Raw genomic sequence first — 24,706 nt, forward strand, 5'->3', positions numbered from 1 at the left:
CGCAAATAATATGTGCAAACTATTCCGGCACTCCAAGTCAAATAAAATAAACCTTCGCAGTAGACTCCCGACGTTTCTGTCTCTAAATGTGTGCGAGGGAAGGTCAACTACTCGTTAAAGAATAAATAAATCCTGGGCAAATTTGGGTTGCCCTGGAATAGTTCTTTTTCCTCATACTTGTGCCATGTTTGCATTGGACGACGCAACTGCCTTGTGATTAGAATAGTATTTCGTTCAATGGATCGCAGCATCATCAACTTAAACCCATCGCATTCTCCGCTCCTTACATACGTATTTGGCGACGGCGAAATCTTCGATACCGTGCGATTCCCACAAATTTGGTCCGTATCACCTGGCTATATTTTTTAAAAAATGCCATGTGTCCAAATTTGTAATGCATTATCGCTGATGTTATATCTGAATACCACTGCAATATTCCACGAATATCATCGCGCGACTTCTGCATGTTGGCAGTCCTGGGACGCAGTGATGTAAAATTTTCCCGTCCGACAATGGAGATCGTGGGTTGCCCTCTCAACGCTTTCCAACCGCCGCCCACCCCCTCCCCCCACCCTAACCAACCCCTCCCCTTCCCCACATCTCCGTAGAAAACGTTCCGCCCTTTCTTTCGGTGGGGCAGACGCAGGTTTTTTTTCGGCCTCGTGCAGCCTCAGGGAGCCGTTGGGTGGTGCCCCTCGGAGGAGAAGTTGCGTAAAGACTGTAAGCGCGTTAGGAGAGGGAGGGCGAGGGGTGTGGGTGATTGGTGCCGCTTGGTCATCGCTGGTAGTTGCACCCATTAGAGATCGGATCACGAATAATATCACCCTGGTGGACAGGAGTGTCATGGAGTGCTCTGTTCAGCAATTCGCGATAAGATATGGGAGTCGATGAAGAGGTAGTTATCGATCGATGTGGAAGGGTGCCTCTTAAAAGTTTCGACAGTATACTTGTCACTATCGATGAGATCAGTGCTGGACGCGTGAAATCGAAGGGAGTAATCGACTCAGCGCAAAACTTGGTCAAGCGAAACGCTGAATTTAAATGTGATTTTTCATACTGAATGATATTCGTGGTACGAAATTCGATGGTTCCATTTGCATTGTGTTGTCGTTCGTTTGAAATATGTTTGGGATTTCTTTTGATACTCGGACCGTGTTGTTTAGAGGCATAATATTTGAGTAGGAAAAGGAGTGGTCTCTTTATATTACTCATTGAGGAACGTGCCAGTTTATTAGAGGAAATAGACGGTTATTTACTGAGTAATCTAGTTGTCCCTTTAGGTTGGCAGTGCGTTCAGTGTATGAATTTTCGCAGGGAAAACCCCCCTTTATTTCAAAGTCTCATGGTATTTCAGGGAAGGCGATCCAGGTCGTCTTTGGGACTGCGAAACTGGGCAAATGAGAGAGGTTCATCTTCCTACCTCCAGGAACTTGGGAGAAAATCGTTCAAAAACCGGTCAAGGCCATAATTCCACACTGTGATCGCCCCACGTAATAACGCCGATGGAAAATCACTCCTCAGCCCCGAGCGGGCTTAAGAGGGGTTGGGAACTCGTAATTGGAAGTACGGTGAAGTTCCGCTGCAAAGTAATCATAGCACGCGGAGCGGGAGTGGAAGTATTAGTCATTTAGATGCTGGAATGGCTCGCTGACGCTGATGATTTTCATATCCTTTGAGAGCACGTGATCGGTAGCGGTAATGGAAAATGGATGGCTCTCTTGCGATCGTGATTAAATGTGTTTTTTAAATGTTAAATGCGGATACGTGGGAAATGTTGGCCAACTCCCCTACTTCCTAGTTTGGAATGCGGTGATACATTTTTGTTATTTTATTATGTTTATTTATTTTTGGTTTTTTACTTCAATGTAATGAAATGTTCTCTGTCGACTTCGATTGCGTTTTCGGTTTCTAAATTCTGGTTTTTCGAACTGGAAAACGGGGGAAAGGGGGGGGGGAGAAATTTAAAATGTCGCTCTTAAGTAATTGGCGCCGTTGCTTAGTCGGAAATTGAAACAGGATTTTCGGTCTAGCGAGTCGAAAGCGGTTATTGAAAGGCGGTGCTGTATATTAAAGGAAATCAAGTATTGGATTGAACTTTTTCTGTGTTCGTTTTTTCGCTCAAAAAATTTCATATTATAATTTATTATTCCACGTGCCCGTCCTCGTATTGAAATGGTGAAAAATGCATGTCCCACCCTTCATGGCCTGCGGAAAAGGAACGGCTTGTAGGCTATTACTATTCTATCAGGCCTGTGATTCGATTCTCATTTTCTCGACGTGATCACTCGTGCAGTGATGACGGCTTATACGTATATCTCGTCCTCGTGATTCTCTATCAGTAATTCAAGAATGTATCTTAATTTTCAGTCGTTATAATAATTTTAGTTAATTTTCGTCTTTGGTATGTAATCTACGCTAAAATTTGCCAAAAGCAGGGGAGTCACCCTGAATTTTCATCCCGAGATAAAGCATTAAATAATTAGAAATATGTAATGTGGTTATTACTTAATGTTATTGACGCATCCTGGAATTTCAGTGTACTGCATAATACCACTTAGTGGTAGAGCGCAAGCCATAGCGGTATGTTATCAAGGCAGTCCCTGGCATGCTAACCAAACTTATTTAGAATGGTGAAAGCAGGTTTGGTTTCGATTTGATATTTTGGCGAAAATACGTGTATACCAAACATTGGCAGGTAGAATGTTTTAACCGTGGGCAGACAAGATTGTACTTGGCACGGGGTCTGGTGTAAGTTGTTGTTAAAATTATAAATGCCGTTTTATTTATAAATTAGTCGATACGAACAGCCATGTGTTTTAATTTTCGTCTTAAATTTGGAAATCTGACCGATTAAGCTGTATTTGGGTGTTCTATTTTTCCTCTATGGAAGCGGCCCAAGGTCCCGAAAGAGGCGCGTTGACAAAGCAGAATCTTGACCTCATTCGATGAAAAATACTGCCATACGACGCGATTATTACCGTTTTCATTTTGCATTTGCTAATTTTTTTTCCAAGCGTGATATTTTACGCAAATGCCTGCGTAACAAAAAATGATATTCATCCACATGAATGAATATAAGTAATGGCTATGAAAATAATAATAATACTTCTAATTCATTCGTGCCAGTCCCTTCTTCCATCTAAACCATCGTTAAATAAATTCAATGAAAATGTAATTACATTTGATCAAACAACCTACGCGGTGACATCCCGAGAATGGAGAGTCTTTCAGTACATTTGATTGCTAAGTAATATAAAAAGAGAACTAGATAATGACAATCGATTTATAATGGAATGCAATAGTACAAAGAGTTGAGAAATATGTACAAAACTGTGGGAATAACGTAAGGAATAAGGTTTTTATCCTTGACGAAAAAAACTCACTGCAGGAAAACACCCACGCATAAGAGAGGTAATTATACAAGAGTCAGGAAAATATGCCGAGGAAGTATTTACATGAAAAGTTTCATTTTAATTCGTTATTTTTTACGATGGCACAGCGAGATATTTTTAATATCCTGTTTGTCTCGTTCTTTGTTTTCATAACGGTGCTCTTCGAATTATATAATGGATAATTAGTTATCATTCATCGCATCGGTGCTCTTTACTCTCAAATTGTCATTTTTTTCGTATTGCAGTTATGTTTTTATGCATGTTACAAAGTTTGTAAGTCATTTCATTCTGCCAGCGATACGAACTGTGAACACGCGTAATAAACATACTGTAAACATTGTTCATCTTGGCATATGCCATCAAGAAATTGGTCCGGCACACACACACACACAGCGGGCGTTTAAATCTTATCCACCACGACCAAGTATACTTTTGTCTGAAATGGATTCTTATTTTATTTTTTGTGGAAGCTTAGCTTCCGTACTAATCGGAAGTAAGAAGAGCTCTTGTGGGATCCAGTTCGCGAATTGTAGCGATTGTTTTTTGCTTGCGCCTCTGGTATCCGTCCTGCTAACATAATTTTCATTCCTCGTGCCGCACTCGAGGAGTGATCCTAGGTGTATTTAAATGTGCCATTTTTTACTTTTTTCGCAATCGTACTACTACGCATGGCATCGTTGCCCTCCTCTGAAAAACAGACCATTCGCTGGTGGAAGGGAGAGTCAAAAATATTAAGGGTATACAATCCTTAAATGTGGGAGTGGAGAAGAATGGAAAATGTGAAGTGGACAGAAAGGAAAACAAACGAGGAAGCGCTAGGTATGGTGGGAGGGGAGGAGAGGGAATTCTTGGGAGAAATCTAAAGAAGGATGGATACAGAGCATTTTGATGGGTAAGGGGATGTTGAAGACTGTAATAGAGGGGAGAATGTTAGGCAAACGACGAAGGGGCAGGAATAGGATAAGGATGTTGAACGGAATAAAGGGACGGACGAAGTGTGAGGAATTGAAGAGGGATTTACTGTAGTGCCTGATTTCAGGTTACTTTAATGTGTATAATAATAGGCTGTTTCCATCCAAAACCTACCTTATCCGGTAGAATACAAAATTATAATATTCCTTTTATATGGAGTTGTAATAAAAACCTAGCTTCTCTTATCTTATTAGATTGTGTTGGTTTTTCATACCTCGCTTCCTTTATGGGTACTTTATTGCGATGTTTTTTTATTAAAGACCCCAGGTGAAACCTTGTTTTCTGCCCACAAAGTTATATCCTTAATTATTGACCAATTATTAGTGTATTTCGAAATATTGTACCACCATTCTCATTTTTGTAAATATATACACACGCACTCTTCCACTCTTGACTAAGTATCTCATAATAATAGTTTATTCTTACACACTCGTGTGACTATTGTAATGTTTAGCCTTTTAATTCTATACTTTCGTTGATTGTCGATTGCATATAATTGTAATGTAATATTCCTCTCAACTAGTCAAAAGATTATGTGGATGTAGGGATACAATCTCGCCCCGAATGAAAATAAATAATTACCCATCTATCATTACTCCCGGCCGTGTCGCACGCCGACCTCTTCGCCCGTGTCTGCCCCCCCCCCCCTCTTCCCGTTGGCATGATGGGGCATAGGGTGCTCACCTTCCTCTCGGGCGAGGAACGCTCCCTTCCCCTCTCTCTCGCCCGGAATTTCCTCCAAATCCGCAGGAAATGAATGAATCAGCCGAAGCGAGGAGTCCCTTAATTAAAAATTTCACCTTGCGCACAAATCAACGCCGCGAGAGAACTTTTACCATAAGCGTTTTCCACGAAACGCGAGCGCGGCGGAGTCGGTCGCTGCAGCATATATTTCCCTTCGTTCCTTTTTTTTTCTTTAAATCCTCCGTGCCGGGGAATGCTATGCCTTGCACAACCGTCCGCCTGTCTGCCTTTCTCCGGTTCCTCTCTTTGTGTGTTTTCCTTGAAGAGAAAGCTTTCCCTCCCCGCCCTTAGATCGTAGGGATGGTTCAAATTGAATCACTTTTAATTGCCATGGGGAACGGTTTGGTTTCGCTTACGCAATCAAATGTTCCCCTGGATTTTAGCTAAGGATTTTATGGTTAAAATTATTCTTTTGGATGCGTGGGAAAAGTTTATGCCAAAGCGTATTCGCACACGCTTAGTAGAGTGGGTAAAGGTTAATGATGTTATTAAAAATCCTAATTAAAGTATTTTGAAAAAAATTAAATTCGATAAATTAGAACATCGTATTTGTTTGAATGCGTACGGGCTTAACCATTTTAAATTTGATCCTTCCTTGCCTGAAAAAAAACTTTAATATACGGCATAGGGAAACTGAGATTGATATTCCAAACTGAAATTGTTAATCAGAGAGAAACAAAGACCACGTATTTTTAAATACTTTTAATTGGGTGAGTGCTTTAAAACATTATCATGCTTTCTACTTCTATTCTCTCGGAGACAAGACTTATCTCGTGATAAAGTCGAATGGCGTTTCCAAGGGCAGGGCGGAGTGTAAAAAATTAGTTAAAAGGAAGCCACTTTTCCGAAATACATTAAATGAAATCATTTTTGGCATTGTCTATCCGGAAAGGTAACGGCGGCATGCTATTATTTAGTTACCGAGATCCAGGGAGGATCCTTCCAAAGAGGGGGGACTCTGACCCACTCCTACCTCCCCCCCCACACGAGGATTGTTTTTTCTGCTTTGACGAAACGTAAAATGGATGTATTAATGGCCGACGCATTTTGGATATCTTATTTCCCAAAAACTTATATTTATCTAATGCAGGGTGAGTTGTGGCCTCTAAATTAGTGCGATTTTTTCAGCTTGACAATATTTTCAACGTTTTTTACTGAAAACATTTATTAAGTTAGAAAGCCAGTGCTATAAGCCTGTGATAAGAATAAAAGAAAACATAATTAAGATTATGCTGCTTTGGAGAAACAGGAAGGCTAAGCTAAACATTAAAATGGGTGGGCAAAAACTAGAGCAGGTGGAACAGTTTACGTATCTCGGTAGTGTTTTGGACCAACACGGTCAAAGTAGTAGGGACGTAAGGAGAAGAATTGCGCTAGGCAAAGAGGCTTTCACAAGGAGGAGGGAGTTGATGACAGGGACTTTGGGTAAGGATGTTAAGAAAAGACTCGTGAAAACTTTGATACGGAGCGTAGCTATGTACGGCGCGGAAACGTGGTCATTGAAGCAGGAGGATAGACGTAGATTGGAGGCTTTTGAAATGTGGGTGTGGAGAAGAATGGAGAAGGTGAAATGGACAGAGAAGAAAACAAATGAGGAAGTACTTGGTATGGTGGGCGAAGAGAGTTGGGAGAAATCCTATGGAGGGAGGAAAGGTGGATGAAGGGGGTATTGACCGGCAGCGGGATGTTGAAGACTGTGATAGAGGGGAAAATGCTAGGAAAACAAGGAATGGGCGGGAATAGGATAGGAATGTTGGGCAGAGGGGATGAAGCGTGGAAGACATTATATTTAATTGAAGAGGGGCTTACTGCAGTGATGGATGTTGGGTTGTGTTTTGTTAGGAGAGGAAATGAAATTGTTGCTCTACCGTTAGGTCTATTGTTTTAATTCAAAACCTACCTTCAATAGTAGGTTACTGATGATGATTCAGTTCATATTTGAAAATGCCCCTTGCTCCCTTTAGAGGTCTTTCAGATCCGCTGATGCCGTGGTATTCAGCGTTTCCTTGATCGCTCGCTTTCATTCGATCTGCGGTTCTTCTCTCTCTTCTTTGAGGTATCATTAACTGCCTCGTGTAGGTCTGTTTTTCCTTTTTAGAATTCTTTTTGACCCGCCTTCTAAGCTCTTCGCGCCGACTTATTGTCGTGCGCAGATCGGCAACTCGAAACCACTCTCATTTCCGAACGGAGAGACTCGCGGCGTTGCCATCTTGGAAGATTTTGATTCATGGCACTTGCGTAATAATGAGCACGCTTCCCTCCCCCCCCCTCCCCCCATCCGTTGTAAAGTAGCCGTTTTCACTGATGCATCCTGGTGAAATTTCCGGGAAATGTCGGTTAGAAAGTCTTTCGGTGTTGGGAGGGGGTGGAGGGCGAGTTCCCGTCCCCCCCCCCTCGTGAATCTCCCGCCGTCCCCTTAATAACTGGTGCGTGGGGAGGGGTCCCATTCTTCAGGAATTGGTTCTCTCCCGCGGATTCCCTCCCTCCCCTCTCCTCCCGAAATTTTCCCTTCGCCGCGCCGTGGCGAAATGTAGCCCCTGCTTCATCCTTCCCGGCTGCTCGCTCTTTCCGATACGCCGTCTAGCGGTCGTTTCGATGTCGATACGTCGACGTCAAAGCTCGTGGTCGGAACATTCAAATGGGATTTCTGCCCAGCATTTTTGATCTCGTAACCGATCGGTATTCGGAGCCCTCAAAGTGTTCGACATTTTAGCCATCTGCCTATATCCAATGATAGTCGACCTCCTTTGGCATGACGGATTCTTTGGATCCGGCATCCTTCGAGCCTTTTACTATATTCGTACCCAAGAATGGCTCGGTAATTCTCGCCCTAGAATGGATGTCGACCATCAAAAAAAAAAAAAAGAAAGCGTTCCCTATTTTAAGTGTTCCAGCCAATGTGATATATTGCCGATTTGTGTCGCCGAAACTCTCCAAACATATTTCATGCTAACTCTCGTGAACCTGGTACGCATAAATTAAAAGATACAGCTACTTAGGATTGTTTCAAAGTTTCATACGCAATTATTTTCGTTACAAGGTTTGAAATGTCCTTAAGTAAACTTTCATTTAATGCATGTAGACCGCTGAACAGAATTTTTCCCATCTTTCGCGAAAGGTTCCTATTTTTCTTGTGTCATACGGGACAATTCGACCTATTCCGGCTGTGATATATGGGAAAACATTTGGTAAGCGGGAGAGAGGTAGGAACAGGATAGGCATGTTGGACGGAATGACGGAAGCATTGAAATTTGCGGAATTGAAGAAAGACTTATTGTAGAGTAGGGTGTAAGGAGGTAGAGTAAGGTGTGTATACATACATATGTATATATATACATACATATATTAATATATATATTTATATATATAATTTATTCCAAAGAAACTGCGGGAGATGTCGCAACAGTAACTTTAAACGGAGTCATCCGCTAATGTGCATTTCAATGCAACAATTTCAGAGTGTAAAAATCATTCGCCTTGACTGGGATTCGAACCCAGATCCCTCAATATCCGGTCGAGTGCTTTAGCCACTTAAGCTACCGATGCAATATTTCAGAGTTTAAGAGGACGCCTCGGTAGCTTAAGTGGCTAAAGCACTCGACCGGATATTGAGGGATCTGGGTTCGAACCCCAGTCAAGGCGAATGATTTTTACACTCTGAAATTGTTGCATACATAATTTATATATATTATATTTTTTTCCTGAGTAACCATCTAATTAGCATCTCGTTGGCATGCTATGATAGATGCGAATCGAAAGGACGCATGCTTGCGTCGTTGACGATTTGTCTTTTTCATCATTACTCTCAACTTAAATGAAAATTGGTCGTCTCGATGGTTCTATTTATTAGTAAGCTCGATCTTAGTACGAGGATCCGAGTCGATTTCCTGAGGGAGACGTGCATGATTCCCTTCGGATTGTGGGGAGGTAGATGCTGAAGTGGCGCAAGACTTTGTCCAAGTTTCCTTTTGATTGCATTCGCTAGCCGATTTTCTCAGCGCGATGAATGAGAAATTGTCCGATGAGCCATTTTCACGGGGGAAAATGAGACGGGGTAAAGGTTCACAAAATTTAATCAATGATCGAAGCGTGATGCGGCGTGCAATCATTTTTCGGCCACATGAGAAGAATGATGAACCTCACAATTAATTTTCGGATATTAGCAGGTTTCGCATAACATCCCTCACGCAAGTGAACTCACGCCCGTTCATTATGTCTTATCGTTTTAGTGAGAAGCCTCTTGGTGTAACAGTGAATCTTCTTAACGTGGGAAACGAACTGTACTTTCATTCGGAGGCAAGGGTATTTCATTTCTTTGATAATGTGTGAGCATACGGGACGTCGTCATGTGTAGTAGAAATTATTAAAAATAAGTGGTGTAATGTTCTTGTGATTGCCGAGGTAATGCATTTTTCTCGAATGGACAGGGAAGTGTTTTAAATTTACAATGTGGTGAAAAAACACGGATTATTCATCAAAATTCACGTTGATGAAGTTAAACACCGTGAATAAACAGAGGACGTACATAGTTGGTCGACGTGAGCCACCAATGTATTGTGTAGCTATAGCAGCCGATGTGAAAACATTGACTAGAACTGATATACTGAGAGATGAGGACGACGTGGAGACTTTCGTTACCCAGTGTGCGTGCATACAATCCACGAAAGGTGAATCGTATCGTAGACGTAAATATCCGCACCATTCGGAAAGTAAGAAATCACGTATTTAGTACCGCTTCCCCCGATACGTAGGAACTCTTCGACATACTTATAATTTGCCGATGATTTTCGATATGGATAAGTTATAAATCGATTCATAGATTCTGTAGCGAATATCGATGCATAATGTTGACGATTGACATATGACGTACTGTGTGACCGTCTCTACCGACATGGAATTTATTCGCCATTAATAATTGACGCCGACATGAATGTACCTTATTTGAATTGTGTAGCCGGTCTGTTGGCATCGTTTCGATGTATTTTTTTGTATCGAATACCGAAAATGCAATATGGCGCTGCCCCTTCGTCTCTCCAATTTATGAGTTTTGTGGCTCGCCCCCTCGGCGGCATCGACTTGCAGCTTTGAGTCGGAAACCTCTCTGAGGAATGAATAGGCATTCTTTTTTCTTAATACTTTCACATCGGCGCACCTCCTACCCTCCCACCCACGCCGCCCTCCCCGTTAGTCGCTCCCCCCCCAACTCCCTTCCCCCCCCAAACTCACTCACCTCGCCGCTCTCTTCCGCTTTACTCCCCAGCCCGTCCTTACCCCATAACGGGGCTGTGTGTGGAAAAAAATGCGTCCCCACGCTCTCCGATGGAAGAGAAAAAAAATGAAAAAGAGAAGCCTCAGATCTCACATTCCTCCTCTCCCCATACTCCCACCCCCACACTCCCTTCGTTCGCTGTCTTTTGTTCTTTTTTCCTCGCATTTTCCTTCTCCTTATCGCCGGAGATCTCTCTCGTACGCTCGGCGGGGCTCTCGCCCCGCCTCACCGGTCTCTTTTCTCTCGCTCTCTGTCTTTGACCCACGGCCGGCCGACGACGACTTGTCCCTCGCCGACGTATATCTGTCCATCTTTTGAGTGTTCCTCGCGCCCGTGCCGTTAGTCTTTTGTCTCACTTTCGTGACGACATCCCTCCACCGGCCGCCTTCATGGCCTCCAGGTCTCGTCGGCTCCTCAAGGCCGCCCCTGGTGCCTGTGAGGGGTCACGGACGCACAGGCAACGGCTGCAGTCACGTTCATTGGAAGGGAAGAGCTGTAAAGGGTGGGTCACTTGGCGCTTTTATGTACTTATTAACCATATAATACATGTACAAATTACAAGGTATTCCGCTAAAAGTTGAAACCAGAAATCAAGCAGAAAACATAAACTTACCAACAAAGTCACAAGTAAGTTCAATACAGGTATACAATTGTATACAATTGAAGGTAGTAGGGGTTAGTCGGTGGCTTGTTCAAAGTCTTCCGACACTGATGGTCCGAGTTGGAATCCAAGCATTGGCTGAATTTTTCAGAGGCATTCGTAGTATCTCTACTTGTGTGCCGCGTGGAGTCCGTCCCTCGGATGCAGATTTGAACTGTGGACTCCTTGGCGTCTTTCGTTAATGGAGTATGTTGACGCCGAGTTTCTCTCTATCCAATTTCCTCCATTATCTGAAAATCCTACCTCCACCTAAGTACCCGCCTAATGGAGAAAATGACCACAGCTGTTCGTCGCTTCCCCTAGTAATTACTACTGCGAGAATTGATGGTGTCGGTCAATATGATCTTCCTTTCTGATTCGGCCCTTATACTCCTTGCGTTATGTCTATCATTGCAAAGAAATTGTCTATCTGGATTGTGGAACTATTGACTGGTCACAGTCGAGTTAGCAGATGTAGATTGTGTGATGAGGTTGACGACGCAATACCTTACGTCTAATGTAAAAGCTCTGCTTAACCATGGACTCTCTATGGCTTCCTTGGGGAGCCAATCTAAGACCTGAAGACATCAGATACATTCCAATAAAATATAACTCCATCCTATAAGTCTCTGTGGGTGAAGGATATATGACAATAGAACCAAAAGGTATAATTCCCTTAGGCCAATCAATGACGAGGTCTTCCAATCACGTAAAATCTGATGTTATCTCTTCCGCCTCGGAAATTTCTCAATTTCGCCTCGCACTCGACGGATAAAGATACATTCAAAGGAGCACAGGATGGTTAGATAAAGGTGTTACCCAGAAAAGACTTCCGCTGGTTGTTTAGGGAATAAAAAGGCACCAACCGTAACCAGTACAGAATCTGACCAGAAGATGGTGCTTGAATGTAATATTACTCGTAGCTTATGCATTTTTTTAGGGAAGATTTGATGGTGTTCCTCCTTTTTAGCGCACTCAATTTCTCTGAAGTGCGACAGTAACGTATTTTAATGTTTTTTTTTCTCCATTCTCATTTATTTAGCTACTGATACATTGACTATACCATCCTGATAGTTTGCTTGTTCCCAGACGTCAAGTTTGTTTGTCATTGGAACAGTTTTAAAATGTATCATATGCATTTTCTCGGGGCAACTATTGTTGCAATTTATTCTTATTTATTGGACTAATTTAACACAGAGTAACGTAGCGTAACAGAAATTACACGGTATGTAAGACGGCCCATTTTCCATTAATATTAAATAGATAGTTGGAAGAATTATTTAGATATATATATATATATATATATATATATATATATATATGTAAAAACACAGATTTAGATTTTTAGAATATAGAAACACAAAGAAAGGACACTCACAATTTGTTATTTGACGTTTCGACAGCACGGCTGTCGTCTTCAGAAGACGACAGCCGTGCTGTCGAAACGTCAAATAACAAATTGTGAGTGTCCTTTCTTTGTGTTTCTATATTCTAAAAATCTAAATCTGTGTTTTTACATATTTGTGCATCGCCGAAGAGCGTTCCATTTCGAAGATATTATATATATACGAGGGTCATCCGGAAAGTAGTACCCGTTCGTGAAATAAAGACACAAAAGTAAATATTAACAAACATAAAAAATTTTATTTGAAAGAGGATACTTTAAACTACTTCTCAACATAATCTCCAAGCAAATTAAGGCATTTGTCATAACGTGTGACAAGTTTCTGTATTCCTGCTGCATAGTCCTTCGCCGCCAGCTCATTGAGATACGCGAGGGACCCATCTTGCACAAATTTTTGCATAATGCAGATGGTGTTTAACAATTTCATGAACAATTGTTCGAGAAACATTGGGAAAATGCTCACAGATGTCATCAATTGTGACGCGCCGATCGTTCCTCACGAATTCGTCAACTGAGCTCACCAGTTGGTCTGTAATGACAGACGGTCTCTCCGAACGCTCATCGTCGTGTGTGTTCCCCCTCCCCATGTTGAAGTTGCGACACCACCGCCGAACAGACGACTCGTCCATTACATTGTCTCCATACACCTCCTTTAATTGGCGATGAATATCACATGGGCGAACGTTTCTTGCATTGAGGAATTTAATCACTGCCCTCACTTCACAACTGGCGGCGTTCTCAATTTTTTTAAACATTGTAAACAATCACAGAAACAACACAGGCAATGCTAGCGTCACGCAACTTGGCTCAGAGAAGGCAGACAAGCCACTGAAGCTATCTGACCTCGTCCAGCGGCTACTCGCGTCGTCAGCACTTCATGCGGCACGAACGGGTACTACTTTCCGGATGACCCTCGTGTGTATATATATATATATATATATATATATATATATATATATATATATATATATATATATATATATATATATATATATATATATATATATATATATATATATATACACACACACACACATATTGTGTCCCCAACTTTTCCTGTGTCATATATTCGTCGCCTGTGATCGTTCCTCTTGCTTTTCCTCTGATCCTCCAATGAGAGCGCTTTTGTTCAGCGATCCCGATCACACCCTCTGTCACCCTAAACCCTTCCGTCCCCATGCTTCTGAACCCCCGTCTCTTCTGTGCGTGCTCGCGAACACCAATTTGACTTTCAAGGCCCTTAGACGCTTAAAGGGAGGTGTGAAGGTACAACATTTTTCCCTAGTCTGCTAAAATGCAATTAGAAGTTTAATTAAATAGGCTTTCACTTTTCGTCAAAGTTTTTCCATTCAAAGCGAACGGTGTCGAGTGGAAGTTTCGCTGCCAATTACGCTGCTGTCTTTTAAAACCCCGTCTCGTGAGTTCCCTTGAATAGATTTCGCGAGCCTCACATGGCAGCGGGAGGATTGGGCCGGTAAATGGCTTACTACAGGTGTATTTTTCACGGTAGTTATTTCAGTGAAAATTGCAGAATAATAATATAGTTTGCTTAATAGTTTCAGGGTACCAGATGTATGCAAAAGAAAATCCCGCTGAATAAACGATATGACCATGATTGCGAACAATTTTGCTATTCAGAGACTGGTAATCTGGCGACTTCGTCGCAATTCAAAGTCGGAAAATCGTTTCCAAATCAAAAAAGTTACTTTAAAAGATCATTTATTTATTTTTTGCTTACTTTTTATGTTTTTATAATGAAATTACTTTATACATACACAATTTTGAAGATCCATATAATTTTTAATCAAATATTTCCTATTTCCTTTTGCTGATTATTATATTGTTATTCCATTTAATCTAATTCCATTTATTATAAATATGGACCCATTCACGAAAGTAATTTCTATTCCCAACCTCTCTATTATGCTCCTCTATCTATTATTCCCAACCTCTCTATCATGCTTCTCTATCTATTATTCCCAACCTCTCTATCTTACTTCAAAATCGACGTGGGTCTTGTATTTTGCGAATTAGGCGTCGATGTGTGTCTTATGCAATAACACGTCAAGTCAAACCTTTTTCTTGATGCTCTAGTTTGTCAAAAATCCATTCAAGTATTGTGATTGGACAATGGTCATATACATAAATCATATTAAATTTCAAAAACTCCCGCTCAAGTTTTTTTGTCTGTGCGCTCCATTTGACTCTTAGATCGGTCGCCTCATGCTATCTCCATAATATTAATGAAGCAGGCTTTTTAAACTCACTTCATATTCATACCCCCCCGCAAGCCCCCGCCACACGCCCTTGCGGCGGCTTGCGGGGTATTATGTAGATGTAGATGTAGATGTACCTTCAAGATCATCTTCCTCATCTTTAAATTCTTTGTTCGGATGAAAGTGGAACAGAGGCCATTTAAACAGCGATGGATGAGAACGGAGGAATTGTGCGGCGAAGTAACAGCTTTTTTTGCATGGAACGACTAATGGCGTTCATCTCTGCAATGTGTAGAAAATGATTAAATTTACCTTGCTCTATGTTTACCTTCACGTTACAACTAACGTAAAAATAGTTGTTTACGATAGATATGGTTTCCGGCGTTAGTTTTGGAACTGCTTCATAATTATGAAACCCTTTGAAATTCTAATAATGATAACCGTGGTCATAGAAGGAGAATGGACCGTAGGGGGCTTTTGAAATGTGGGTATGGATAAGGTGAAGTCTGAAAATAAAACAAATGAGGAAGTTCATGGACGGAATTAAGGGACGGAATAAAGAGGGGCTTATTGTAGAGTAGGGTGTTGGGTTGCTTCGTTAGGAGAGGCAAGGGAATGGTCGCTGTACCGTTTGGTAGCTTGTGCCCATCCAAAACCCACCTTTACCGGTAGGCTACCGATTGCAATAATCCAACTGTTCACTCCGTTTCGTCAATAGCTATCCCTTCGAATCAAGGCGTCAGCGGTTGAACATTGAATGAAAGACCCGCTGTGGTTGCAAATAATTTTTCCCATAAGTTCGATTTTTCCAAGTATCTTTATTCCTGATTTCCACATTTTTCGGGCTGCGTCCGCGTATGTCGTTTAAAAGTACAACAGTTTCGCCAGCTATCCTGCTGGCGTCCTCAGGTCAAGGATGTCCTTGACCTGAGGACGCCAGCAGGATAGCTGGCGAAACTGTTGTACTTTTAAACGACATACGCGGACGCAGCCCGAAAAATGTGGAAATCACCTACTCATCGCCGCGGAAACCTTCGAACGAATATCTTTATTCCTGTTTGGCAATTTGGTTGACTCTTTGTACTTAATTTCAACACTGTCCCTCGTGGTGATAATGAAAATACATATCGCGGCACATTTTCAACGTTAAAAGAGTGGACATTGCTTACGGACGCATTTCATAACAATAATATGTGACTTGATGAGGCAAAATAAGGATCGATTACTTATCATTATATTTTCCCAGTAATTAATCCATTGTATTCTTTTCCCCAATGTGTTGTCGCTTGGCAACGGGATCTTTCTCTTTGGCAGGCGTCCATGGAGATGTGTCGCTATCTGGTAGGTTTTATTGCAATTTTTCCTCACTCTTATCTCTCTTCCCATCACTAATTGAAATGTAAGGTAACTGTTGATCATTTTATCGCGGCATTAAATGGAATTTTAAAATTGAAAGCAGCTTTTGAAGAGGACGAAAGATCGCTGACAATTTTCATTCTTATGGGTAAACGATTGGACGGAGAAAATGTATATTTTATACTCCTTAAAATATCTTGGAAATAGGTATGAATCCATGGCCATCGTGGGCAATAGATTTTCTCAAGCATTGACGTGAAAAATGAGAATATGTCGTTAATTTATTCGGCATGAAATTGGGTCAGTTGAAATGTAGGAGTCGTGTCTGTCAGGGGCGACGAATAATTGTCTATTGCGCGTTTAATCAGAACGAAGTGAAAGTATAATTACCGTCTTCTAATTGACCTCCATTAGTTGTTTTCCAATTAGCATAGAAACCTTCATAAGAGTAGAGTGGAATTCCGACGTTCGCTCCATGGTTACTGGTGTCTCGGATATTCTATTGTTGAAATTGGTATCTATTCGAGGATTGATGTGTCTCACATGTGGTTGGTCGCTTGTTGGTCGTCCTTTATTGAGGCTTGGATGCTGTTTCAATTCCTCGACGTCCGTGGAAGGCAAATAGTTGATATAGTCGTTTCAAACCTCAATGCCTCGGTTTAGACGTAAATTCTTCCGCACTATACTTTTAATCCAGATTCTTGTGGTGATTTTCTTCGCGGAAGTGGTCTGTTCATATATAACCACTGATTTTTCGTTCTTTTCATTTAAACCCTTACCGCTGCGGATAATGCCGCGTGGAAACCTCTGCTGCGGCCGTCGTCGTGACGTCTCTCTGATATTCCTTTCACAAATACGCGAGATGATTCCATCTCGTGCAAAATCTCCAATCTCGTGCAAGATCGGCGTTTCACTTCCCTCGGATTTCGATCCAATTACCCCTTCCGCCTCTGCGCTCCTTGCACCTCTTACGTCTTCTCTCACCCCCACACCTCCCCTTCCATCCACACACACACACACACACACACATCCGATGTGGATTCTCTGAAAAAGGGCAAAAAGTTTCCTCTCTCTCTCTCTCGTACGTACTGCTCTGAGAATCACCCGAGCGTAAAAGGTTGAGATCGACTGTTTGGTATTTTTTGAAAAATAAATGTTATTTCTTCCTCCGCTACCCCCTTCCTCCCTCTCGCTCCCTCATCCCCGCGATTGTGACTATAAACGTTAAACCATCCTTTCTCTCTTCGTCCACCCATCAGTTTTCTTTTTCTCACTGGTGGAATTGAGACTATTGCTTTATTCTCAAGTAGAAGTTTTGCTATTTCGAGTATCCATTCGTTTAAAGTGGATGCATAAAGGTTAAAAAAAACCCAAAGCGAATCATTTGGAAGCCAACAGGATGTACGAAATCAAATGGCAACGATCAGTGCTCATCTTTCAACGGACGAGTCCATCATCGAACTCACGAATGATGCCGTGAAGTCCTCTTGAAGAGTTTAAAATTTAAAAATGTTTGGTGATCAAATTTGGATTTACATTCGTCGAAAACTGCTTCTATCTCCCACCCGAGGAAATGGGTGCGGAGGTTCCGATAAGGAATGGATTAATCAATAGTTTTTAATAATAAATATGTGGTTGAAGTACAACCAAATATGTTAACCTATGAATGCTTACGCGAATGAATTTGTATTTATCTTTCATTCGTTCTTAATTTTACTGAGGAAATTTCAAAGGAAACCATGACTACGCTCACGTGTTTTAGTCTTTTGGTTGAAAATATTTCTCTTCTGAGAATCGCTTTGATGAACAACATCGATTTAAGGGAGCACGGAGTCCTTTTCTCTCATATCTAAATCAAAACACGCATACTCCTCTCAAAGCAGGAGTTTTAAAAGGTATTTCACTCCAGTAAATTCACTGCAAGAACACGTTCCTCTGTAAGAGAGTAACACTATACAGCTGTTTTCCCCGGATGAAGTAAAGTGATCGAAGATGAAAAGGCATGACCTATTAATTGGGAAAACTACATTAATCAATTACAAATGAGTGGGCATGTTGTTTTGTTGATAGAAAATTCAATTGCATACTTTTATTTTTTGGGGTCGTGCTGTTTCTGAAGTTGCTTTTTTCATCAGACCCGTATTGCTCTGTTGTTTTGGAGTATGATAATTAATTTTGTAATTAAATTTTAGGAGCATCGAGAAATATAAACAGGAGGCTTTGAGAGGGTATAACGTAATTAGTATGAATTATTTTAGGCAGTTAATTATGTTAGCCATAATTTAATTAAAATTGATTCCGGATAAAGCTAAGTTAGTGCAATATGTTTGCCTTGAAGCAATTAACGATTTTTTTACCCAAGTAATATCATTTACACTCATCGTTTGAATTAATAAATTCCATATATATATATATATATATATATTCCTTAATTATTCGTTGCAGACTTGATATTACTTTGATCGTTGCCCAGGCCTCTCTCCTCATTGAAAAGTTTGAAAATTCTCAATAGTGTCGTTTTAGTGGAGGGCGCAGATTACAAGAGTGATAAGAGCTGGCAGATGTATGGAATCCTAAATCCATGGATATCGTGGAACGGTGATAGGAAGGAAAAGGTATCCAAAAAATAAAGGAAGGGTTTTTTTTCGATGAGAGCGATGGCAGATGGGGAAGGCATTAAAGAATACAAGAGATAAAAGTCTATCTAGCTGACTGAAGGTCGCAGAAGGAGAGATCCGTTGGGATTAAGGGCTTTTTTAGGACGAATCATTTAGATCCTTTTTTTTCCTTTCACGTTGATTAAGTTTTGGGAATAAGCGGGTGTTGAAATATTTTGCCCGAATCCATGTGCTCCCCTTTGGATTGCGTCGGCGTACGACGTCCTAATTCGTTCCAGTCAAATAAGCGAGTGATGAGCTTCCGGCGCCATGACTATCGCTAACCACTGACGATATGGGTCAAGCAAGATAAGTGGTTTCGTTGCCCAAATTCATCGGTTCTTACTTGGACAGCTTCATCGCAGGAAAGAAAATACTTCTCAGTGGTATAGTTGATGTAGATTAATATAATGTCAGGTGATTTCGTGTAAATTGTGACCGATAAGAGTGAGGCAGTTCTGGCGAAATCTCTCATTATGTTTCCTGTGGTTTGTTTGGATTTTTAACCGTAAAATTAAATCGAGTCATCATAGCAAGAAAAATCATTCGTTTCTAAACCCGCTATTTTGAACTTGAGTTACCATTTTTTGTGTTTATTTCTGATAATTTGTTCAGGTTTTTTTTAAGTAACGCGGCAGTGGTTTCCGTGTCTCGAGTTAATTTACATTCAATTTTGTATTTTATAAGGATATGGCAGAATTGCGACGTCTTTTATGTTGAAAAAGAGTTGCCAACTGAAAAATTATAAATAAATAAATAATAAATTTAAAATAATGAGGAATATTTGTGACCTAAAGTATTTCTTACTTCAGTTCAAACTAAATCCCTTCGCTGTATGATTAAATTAATGTATCTAAAGCTAACAGTTTCAGGCTTAAGTTTGTGGAATTCTTTCATGGTGAGGGTGAAAGAAAGAGAAAAAAACCAACTTTGCACTTCCACTCACTTCTTAAGTGTGTGGAAGTGCAAAGTTGTTTTTTTCTCTTTCTTTCACCCTTAATGTCTCTAGTTTATATAGTGTATGAGTCAGGAGTGACGCGTTCACTTCATGCTTGCGCTAATTCTTTTGGCTTGGAATCCTTGGCCTGTGTGCAGTGTTATTATGTGTTGGTGCTTCTTTATGAGATGGGATTATCGTGGTGCATTTACAATGTGGAGCAGGCTCCCGGTCCGCCTTAAGAACATTTTTGTTTGCTCGAAGCCTTGGAAAATTCAGCAAAGCCGGTTTAATGGCGGGAGCTTTAAGAGGGGAAATTCTGTTCCCGAGAATTGTGGAATATTTGTGGAGTTAATTGAATCTCTGGATATATCACGAATTTTTTTTTTCAAAATTAGGCTATGAAAATACAGTATTCAATCCCAATGTATGCTCGATAGGTAAGGGTAGAGCTCACATAATACTCGGTCCAACGGCGACTGTTATTGGACTCAGGGTAGAGGAACCAGATCCCTGGTCTAACTATATGTGCAAATATTATAAATCGCAAATGTGTGTAATGATGAAATCAATACATTTGATGTAGACTTATTATTTCCGCAAAGAATATTTAACAGATCATTGTAGTCGCCTCCAATATAGTAAAGTAGTTTTCGCCAGTCCTGTTTCAGGTTTGTCGCAATTTTATTTTATGCGCCAGACATGAAAGTAGCCTCAGCACCAAGTCTATAGCGTCACATGTCATTAAAAATGGGATCAAGATGTACTCTTAATGTTTTCATTGGATTTCTTTGTAAAAAAAGCGCAATGGGTTGAGTAATCCGGATTAGCCACGAAGTTCTTATGTTAAATAAATTCTGTATTGTATCCAAACGTTGCCACCGTGTATATATGATCATTATTTCCAATCATCGAGACTATTTTTGTTGTTCGATATTTCGAACAGCGATCAGTGATTTATTTCTACATCATTTTCATCTGACATTAGGGTGATGGTGTTTAATTCAGAATGGTTAGCGATGTTTTTTCGATGATTTACGTATCCTATTTTCGTTGATGAGACGTCATCACCGGGTTTGATTACCTTCGGTGAGACGGAGGAAGGATCTGCGGAGTTTCCTGCTCATGCTCACTCCTCTCTCTTTTCCCTCTTCCCACAGAAGGTGGACCCGGACCTTATCTTCACGAAGCAGGAGAGGATCGGCAAGGGGTCGTTCGGGGAGGTGTTCAAAGGCATGGACAACCGGACGCAGCAGGTCGTGGCCATCAAGATCATCGACCTGGAGGAGGCGGAGGACGAGATCGAGGACATTCAGCAGGAGATCATGGTCCTCTCGCAGTGCGACTCCCCCTACGTCACCAAGTACTTCGGATCCTACCTCAAGGTGAGCGCAATCATTTCACTCTCCCGAGCAGTAAGGAATACGTGCATTCGTTCGTATTCCCATCTGCGAACGAAAAAACAATGCTTGATAACCAATGTGTGTTGTGCCGGTTCCGAAGATGCTTCAAAAAAAATAGTGCCCAGCTACCGGTGATAGACTGCGGACGCATCGATCGGATTCACTCGGAAACTCCGAAATGAATTTCTCGACATTGGAAGAGATATTTAAATTTTGGCGGAGTTAAATTTTAATCCAAGTTTTCTTCTCGTTTGTGAACCATGCGTATTTTTAATTTACAATCCGCTTACCCTCGACAGTAATCTATAAGAAAATCGGTGTGATAGTTCAGCTCTCCTTGTCCTAAGCCCCTTTAAGGCGTGTGATTTTCACGCGTTGAGGTAAATGGGAAGACCAGTTCTTTTCCCCGTACCGCTGACTGTTTCCCAGGAAGATTCGCTACCCGAAAAATCACACTTTCAAGCGAAGGCAACAATGTCCTAAGGCGTCACCCAGAATTGAACTCTGACCCTACGGTCAGTAGCCCACGACTCTACCCACTTGACTGCCCCGCCTCCTACTCAAAATTTGGTGAGACTATTGTTTTTTCAGTTAATATTCCCCCAGCCTATCAAACCAACCCTTAATATTTATTAATGTATTTTGAAAGCGGGAGTCTCTTCTACCACCAATGTCCTCCTTAAAACTCCGTGTTCTAAAAACTTCAAGAACGTATCAAGCGAGTAAGCAACCTAATGGAGTTGATTAACGGGAAAAAAACGTTAATTTGATTTAGAGAGAGCATAAAACGTCGTCCATATGCATGGTCTCCTCAAACCAGGGGAAAGGAGCAAACCATTAGATGCGATCTTCCTATATATTTTAAGAAAGCTTTCGATTATTTTCCGCACGCCAAGTTGACATATACACTGCAAAGTTGTGGAATAAATGAAAAGATAACTTGATTCGCGACTTTCTCTCCAACCGCGAGCATACTTCCAGGAGTAGACGGTTTGAGTTTCAATATTTGCACTGCGTAATTAGGTAATAATATTTTTTGCGTTTGTGCAGTAACGATCACACCGTTCTCTTTCGACATAGGCAGTCAAAAAATGTAAAATGAACTCAATCGTAATATTTTCCACTCTTAATCTTTTGCGCATTTAAGTTCAAATCAAAATATTCTGAGGAATAGTTTTAATCTACTCTCACTCTAACTCTCAACATGACCTAAGCAGTATAACACACTTTTTTACAATCTGGTGTGGTACCCGTACATCCATTTACGGGATAAGTCAGAACATTTTCCGACCTAACAAATGAGCAAGACATATTTTCTTCATATTTATTTTTATTTTTCAACATAAACCTTTTGATTCGATACACTTTTTCCAGCGATGTTCTTAACTGTCAAAACCCTTCCGAATTGTAGTTGACGTCTTCTCCCGCAGAATACCCGCACTCGTAAGCTTGTTCCTATGCAATAAATTCCTCGTCCGATGAAAATCTCTGTCGTCGTTTTTTAAAAAGACCCTCACGACAGCGCACTCAAACGATTGTCAAACAACAGATGAGTGTACAAAATGGCTGAAATTTTGGCGAGTACCTTTCAACGCATGCGCAAACACTTCCCCCAGCCTTTGTTGAAGAGTGGTGCCATTTTCATGTTGAGATCGGAAACTTTTCAGACAACCCTCGTACACTTTTAGTACATCATAATATGACTACATACCTATTCATAGATAAAATTTTTAAAATTTCATCATTTTTGTGCTGTAAATTTGAATTTCTATCAAGTCTTACCATCTGTATCCACTTATCGTAAATCTGTCGCAGTTTCTCTGGTCATGATTAATTTTTGTGGAAACGACGACAGCTTGCGAGTATTGTTTTCCGTTTTTTGGTTTCAGAATGGGAATTGATAAGAATCAAGAGTTTTCACTGTTGGGATATTAATTTGATGTAATGTCTTATATTTAATGACAATAAGCGTTTCCGTTGATGTTATCATGCTAACAACATTCATTCGTACGCCCTGTATTTCACCTCTCCCACGCCCAGCCATCGTCCTTGTTCGGTGGCTCATTAAGGGCCCGTCGTCTCCCGAGGAAGGTAAATGGAAGTGGGCACTGAGATATCTCAAGATCCAGAGAAATTTCTCAATTTGCAGGGAAGAACGCCGAATTCGTTACAAGGCCAGGGAATTTTTGAATTTCAGAAAAGAAAATTCACGAAAGTGACACAATGTTGATGCCCGCTGAAGGCCTTGCTGAAGAACGTATCCAGCCACTCGGGAGTACAACTTGAGCGCTTCATTTGCTTCCAGGGTAAACGATATTTGCAGCAATAGTGGAACATGACCCAATTAACCAAATGAGATCCAACCATGATCCCGTAGCAGGGAATCCAAATGAAACCACTTTCGTGCCTAGAGCGCGCTTTCTTAATCTGTTCATAACTACGCGCGCGATCATTTGACTCCTCCTCCGACAGTTGTCCCTATTTTTCTGTTACACGTGGCATTCTATGCGGTTAATAGTTATAACAAGTAGTCTTCCAAATGCCATGATGCTCCCCCTCCGCCATACACCTTAGCGGTGGCTTGAGGGGTGTTTTATACCATCGTACTTTTTTTAATGAAAAAAAGCGATACCATGCGTGTTGTAGGATGGCTTTCGTGCTGCATCCTGGGGTGCAGTTTTTTGTTGGTTTGCGGTATATGTGTTTGCATGAGTGTTGGATGAAGGGATTGTTGCAGGAGTGTTTGCGCTGCTGTGGGTGTAATTTTCCACGTTGTTGTTTTGCATGTGGTCTTGTTCCTTTTTACGGTTGGTGACCTAACACCCCCCGCCACACGCCCTTGCGGCGGCTTGCGGGGTATTATGTAGATGTAGATGCATGCTCAACCTTGTGAAAACGCTTCTGAAGCATTCAGAAAAACTTCGTAGATTTCTCCAAACTTTATTTGCAGTACGACCGGTTTCATCATATATGTGACATCTTCAGGTACAGTGATAAAGATGCTGTGCCTGGAGATGTCGCTTTAGTGATGAAACCCGCAATAAAGAGTGGTGAAATCTACAAAGCTTTTCTAATTCCTCAAGTAGTCTTCTAATTCCCAAGTATAATATCAACCTTTTCGGTTGTCAGTAAGTATTGAACGGCCTCTGAAAACTGATGCATATTATCATGACTTCTACGATGCATAAGGCACGCTTTGAATGAATCCGTTGGGGAAATTCTAGAGGGGAAAGCCCCATGATGATGACTTGAGGGACATACACTTAGGGCGAGTAAGTTACGGAAAAAATATCAGGGCCTACAAGGAGGTTAGCATAAGAAATGGAATAGCGGAAGGGTGTATTTGGTCCGTCTTCGAATTTAAATGTGAAAGATGAGATCTACTTTCGCGAGTGGGAAACATCTTTTGCTCTACGTCATTTTAATATTCAACATCACGCCCAGCTGCATACCTTCCAAAACATGCATCGTATTCTAATTTAATTTCATGTAACAGCATGTCCGCGATATCTTCTTTATATCGAATGTATCATAATGGATCGCTCTACTTTAAGAGTTATGATGTTACCCTTAATTAATGACAGGATCATTAGTCTTGTAAAGCGGCATTAATACATTGCAAACCTAGACTTTCCATGTAACTTAACTTAATATTTTTTTTAATTTTCGCTTATTTATTATAATTTAATTTTTTTTAAGAAATATAGAATACAAC

The 24,706-nt window shown here is 41.0% G+C and overlaps 1 protein-coding gene across 1 annotated transcript in view; it reads left to right on the plus strand.

Annotated features, from left to right (window-relative positions):
• GckIII (Germinal centre kinase III) overlaps positions 1-24,706 on the plus strand; it is a 313,921-nt gene that overhangs the window by 224,178 nt on the left and 65,037 nt on the right. The window contains exon 3 of the mRNA XM_071598003.1: positions 20,749-20,973. Coding sequence (XP_071454104.1) covers positions 20,749-20,973 — 225 coding nt within the window. The remainder of the gene's footprint in view (positions 1-20,748; positions 20,974-24,706) is intronic.

This window comes from Hetaerina americana, unplaced genomic scaffold, assembly GCF_022747635.1.
Source record: "Hetaerina americana unplaced genomic scaffold, ioHetAmer1.1.p SCAF_9, whole genome shotgun sequence".
Lineage (NCBI taxonomy): Eukaryota > Metazoa > Arthropoda > Insecta > Odonata > Calopterygidae > Hetaerina > Hetaerina americana.